Source organism: Corapipo altera, unplaced genomic scaffold (genome assembly GCF_003945725.1).
Source record: "Corapipo altera isolate COAL_440 unplaced genomic scaffold, ASM394572v1 116, whole genome shotgun sequence".
NCBI classification, from domain to species: Eukaryota; Metazoa; Chordata; class Aves; order Passeriformes; family Pipridae; genus Corapipo; species Corapipo altera.
Genome location: NW_020884953.1, coordinates 2541204 through 2546542, shown reverse-complemented (window position 1 = coordinate 2546542; position 5339 = coordinate 2541204). Strand labels below are relative to the sequence as shown.

The following is a 5339-nucleotide window of genomic DNA, read 5'->3' as shown; positions in this document are numbered from 1 at the left end:
AGGTAAGGGGATATCCAACACATTTACATCCCTGCACCTGCCCTGCTCTCAAGACAAGCGGCACCAAAATCCCCCCCACCAGCAGCTCTATAAAGCTTCTCTTTCCACACCTGACACTCAGGCAACAGCAGACACTGACCTGTGTTTGGCATTGGTGCAACAGCCCCCTTGTCCAGCACAGCACTGCTCCCAGTTCCCAGGATGGAAGTTTGTCGCTCTCCAGAGCAATCCAATGTCACTGCATACGGTGCCTCGGCTGTGGCTGTCATCACCTTTGAGGCATTTGCTGGCATGTGGATAAATGCTTTCATTGTTTCTGTGACTTGCATGTCCTGGGTCAAAAGGAAAACCTTGAACTCTAATGAGAAGATCTTGCTGTTTCTGGGATGCTCCCGGTTTTCGGTTTTGTGCTTCTCATGGGTATATTCCTTTTTTTCAATAATTTATCCCAATTACTTTTATGTTCCACCCACAAATACTCTAATTGTGTCTATTCAGAACTTTTTTGAGTGTTCCAATTTGTGGGTTTCAGCCTGTCTTTGTGTTTTTTATTGTATAAAAATTGCCAATTTCAGGAACAGCTTCTTCATCTACCTGAAAGTAAAAATTGACAGGATGGTGCCCTGGCTCTTGTTGGGGTCTGTGCTTTTCTCCCTGGTTATTGGAATCCTTGTCTATGATTTCGCTAATAAACCACACTGTAACAATTCCACCAGTGAGGGAAATTTTTCAAAAGTGAGTATCAGAATGGAGGAACATTTTTTGTCTATTTTTTTAATCTATGGCTTTGAGTTTGTCACTTCATTCACGGCAGTCATCTTGTCTGCCCTTCTCCTTCTCTTTTCTCTCTGGAGACACAAACGCAGCATGGAGACAATGATGAACCTCAGCATGGATGCCCACATCAAAGCCATGAAATTTATTCTCTCCTTCTTTGTAATGTACAGCATCAACTTCACATGTTTGATCTTGAATATGGTTTATACCACAGAGAATGGAAGTCCTGTGATATTTCTTATTTATGTACTTCTCTACACCTTTACTGTTGTTCATTCCCTTATTCTGATTTTCAGCAATCCTAAATTGGAAAAGTCAGTGCTAAGGATTCTGGCCTGTGTGAAGTGCAAGTTTTGCATGAGGTAGGAACTGTAGCAAAAGCTGGAGCCCTTGAAAAATGCTGATGTTTCATTATAGAAAACAAATCGTTTAATCTGTAATGCAATTTCCCAGGTAGTGTGGATGATACAGATGTTCTAGAAAACTTCATGAAAATTCTTTAAACCACGTGATTATGAGTTAAATCATTATCACTTCATTTAGAAAAACCTTTGAGCTAAATTATTGTCAATAACAAATTCATTTAGCTCTGGTCACATGGGTTGTATGTAAAAAGGCAATGACAATACTGCAAACCTTCCTCAAACGCTTTGGCATTTGCTGATTGAAATGACTGAACTGAACAACAGGTTTATCTCTATTTTGGTTTACATTTCTTTCTGCTGTGGCTCTGTTCCTTGTAATATTTCCAGTTGTATCAGTGCCTGTCAGTGTAGGTGGGTTAGATGTTCCCTGAAGGACTGCATCATATGGAGACCCCATGCTGGAACTGGCTTATGCGGAAGGACTGCAGCCCATGGGTGGGACCCACACTTGAGCAGAGGAAGAGCGGGAAGAAAAAGAAGTGGAGGAGACAACACGTTATGAACTGAGCACAACCCCCCTTCCCTGTCACACTCTGCCACTGAGGGGGAGGAGGTGGAGAGGTGGGAATGTGAGAGTGAATTTTGGCCTGTGATAAAGGAGGGGGGAAAGCGAGGGGTTCTAGTTTTGTGGGGTTTTTCTTATTATCCTACTCTATATTCAATTGGCAATAAATTTAATTTTCCCCAAGTCAAGTCTATTTTGCTTGTGACAGTAACTGGTGAGTGATCTCTCTGTCTTTATCTTGACCCATGAGTGTTTCTATCCTATCTTCCCTCCCTGCCCTGTTGTAGAGTGGGAGTGAAGGAGAGGCTGTGTGAAGGTCCGGCAGGTGTCCAAGTTTAACCACACACAGCAGGCCATGTAAATTTAAAATAGTTCCAGCATCCACAGAACAGAATCTGATTTGTTCATCTCTGTCACCAGTTCAGGCTCAGGGGGACATTTTACCTCACGCCAAGCGCCAGTTTTGCATTTCTCAAAATAACACCTTCAAACACGCTTCCTTCCTCTTCATGAAATGCGAGAAACAACCATTTAGGCCAGAGCAACCTCTCAAACACTGTAATATCTCCTTTCCCAAACACCACACAATCTCTCAGGCTGCCTCACCAACCAACCCATCTCTCTTTAAACAGCAACTGCCCAGAAACAAGTAAACTAATAACTAATGCCACTTTAAAAAAACGCTAGTCCTCCTTCTCTGTCTAAGGAGGATTTGGGGTTGAATTAAGATTTCCATATCAAGTTTATAATACCTGCCCAGAGGAGATTTTTATTCTGTTTCCTGAACCAATTGTGGCTTTCTGAGCATTAAAGTTTAGTTATGGATGCAATGGATTTCCCCAGTAGAAACTGCGGAACTAAGAGCCTAAGTAGTTAGTGAACTAACTAGTTAGGCTACTCATCTGGGATTTCCCATATAAAGGAGAAAGACAAGGATTGTGGAGAGGGAAGAGGTTCAGCCTGGACCAAGCTCAGATGGAAGCAATTCAGTCTGATGCAATTCTTCTGATGCGGAAACACATGGGTCTGGTGCTACGTGAGATGCAAAAAGGGCGTCCAAAAGTGGCTGGTAGATGAAAGACCGAGAGATTCTTTCCCCTTCTCAAGTGGTGCTGGGGAGCATGGATTTGAATTAAAAGCAGACATCTGTGTTTCAAGCGCCTGACCAACATCTTCCTGCTTTAAAAACCCAGCATTTGAGACTCTGATTTACATCCTTATTTTTTTAAAGGTGTGAGATTCTCCAGGTAGAACTGAACACAAACTCCAGTCCCGGTATGGTCCTTTTGGTGTAATATGTTCATTTAATTTCCCTGTACAAGCACAATCCCATCAGAGACACTTCAGACCTGTTGTAATACAAAAAACATCTATTCTTCTCATATCCATCTAGAGAGAAGAAGAAAGAAGGAAAACAGACAAGGAAAAAAGCCACCTACACCATTTATTGTGGTTTTTTCAGCAAAACAAGAGGAAATTCAGAGTAAAGGATAAAGAAGAGAACAGGAAATATCAGAAAACGAAAATTCTCTCAAGGCAATATGCTAGCATCCACCAGTATAAAAAACTATGAAAAGAAATAATATTTTAGAATGACTGCAGCCAAAACTAATTTGTTCATTGTAGTTGACCGAAGCACAGAAAAGCCCAGATCCTGAAGCCTCACAGGGATCAAACATGGGTCACCCACAAAATCACAACACTGTCCACAGCACAAAAACATCTCCACTCTTTGTGCCACCCAACACAGCCCTCCTGAACCAACATGCAAATCCTGCACACTGACACTGACACCAGGTAAGGGGGTACCCAGCACATTTACATCCCTGCACCTGCCCTGCTCTCAAGATGAGCGGTACCAAAATCCCCCCCACCAGCAGCTCTATAAAGCTCCTCTTTCCACACCTGACACTCAGGCAACAGCAGATGCTGACCTGTGTTTGGCATTGGTGCAACAGCCCCCTTGTCCAGCACAGCACTGCTCTCAGCTCTCAGGATGGAAACTTGTCACTCTCAAGAACAGTTCAATGTCACTTCATATGATGCCACAGCTGTGGCTATCGTGACCCTGGAGGCATTTGCTGGCATGTGGATAAATGCTTTCATTGTTTCTGTGACTTGCATGGCTTGGGTCAAGAAGAAAACCTTGAACTCTAATGAGAAGATCTTGCTGTTACTGGGATCCTCCCGGTTTTGGTATTTGTGCATCTCATGGGTATATTTCTTTCTTTCAATAATTTACCCCCATTTCCTTTATGTTCACCCCACACTTCAACTAGTTTCATCTATTCAGAGCTTTTTAAGTTATTCCAGTCTGTGGTTTTCAGCCTGTCTTTGTGTCTTTTATTGCATAAAAATTGCCAATTTCAGGAACAGTTTCTTCATCTACCTGAAAGTAAAAATTGACAGGACTGTGCCCTGGCTCTTGTTGGGGTCAGTGCTTTTCTCCCTGGTTATTGGCATCATTGCCTATGATATGGCTAATAAACCGCACTGTAACAACCGCAATTCCACTGGACGAGGTAATTTTTGGAAAGCAAGTATCAAAATGGATAAACATTTTTTCCCTTCTTTTTTTATTGCTGGCTTTGGATATGCTGTTTCATTCATTGCAGTCACCTTTTCTGCTCTTCTCCTTCTCTTTTCCCTCTGGAAACACAAACGCAACATGCAAACAAACTCCATGAAGGACCTCAGCATGGATACCCACATCAAAGCTATGAAATCTATTCTCTCCTTTTTTGTAATGTACAGCATCAACTTTGCATCTTTGATCTTGACACTGGTTTATGCCACGAGGAAGGGAAGTCCTGTGACATTTCTCATTTTAGTATTTCAATACGCTTTTCCGGGTGCTCATTCACTTATTCTGATTTTTGGCAATCCCAAACTGGAAAAGACATTGCTAAGAATTCTATCCTATGTGAAGTTCAAGGCTTGCATGAGGTAGGAACTGTAAAAAACTGCTGTAGCACTTGCAAAATGTCGATATTTCATTCTAGAAAGGGAGTAATTTAATCTCTAATGCAACTCTCCAGGCAATGCAGATGACACAGATGTTCAGTCTTCATCACTGAGATTAAGAAGATATCATTCAAATACTTTGAACTAAAATAGCGTGGCTTAAATAAAATATTTTCAATTATAATTTCATCTAGGTAATTCTTTGAGTTAAATTATTGCCAAGAAAAAAATCATTTAGACCTGGCACATGGACTCGTTACATAAGGGCAATAACAATACTGCAAACTTTCTTCAAACACTTTGGTATTTGTTGATTAAAAAAACCAAAATAACAACAGGTTTATCTCTGTTTTAGTTTACGTTAATTTCTGCTGTGGCCCTGTTCTAGTGTAACAAGATGAGCTATATCACTGTCTAGCAGTGGTTGATAACTGATGTGTGAACGTGTTGATCCCTATCACTCTCCATGGGTGGTCACTGACACACAAACAGTGATGCAGGAAGGGCCGTGGGAGGCACAGGTGGGTGCAGAGCCCACTGCCCACACCAGCCCTGAGTGTCCTCTCTGCCCCATTTCCTGCCAGAACAGGATTGCCCTGCTCTGTGTGACTGCTCTCCTGCTCTGCTTTTACTTGTAGGTGAGATTGACTTTTCCAAATGGACACTGG

The 5339-nt window shown here is 42.0% G+C and overlaps 2 protein-coding genes across 2 annotated transcripts; both read left to right on the top strand.

The window, feature by feature from the left end:
- The first annotated feature begins 201 nt into the window (after positions 1 to 201).
- LOC113956649 (taste receptor type 2 member 9-like) lies at positions 202 to 1143 on the top strand. The gene has a single exon (XM_027663444.1). It carries the CDS (start codon positions 202 to 204, stop codon positions 1141 to 1143), a length of 942 nt encoding a protein of 313 aa, XP_027519245.1.
- Positions 1144 to 3641: 2498 nt separating this feature from the next.
- Positions 3642 to 4657, top strand: LOC113956673 (taste receptor type 2 member 9-like). The gene has a single exon (XM_027663487.1). It carries the CDS (start codon positions 3704 to 3706, stop codon positions 4655 to 4657), a length of 954 nt encoding a protein of 317 aa, XP_027519288.1. The 5' UTR covers positions 3642 to 3703.
- The last annotated feature ends 682 nt before the right edge of the window (positions 4658 to 5339 follow it).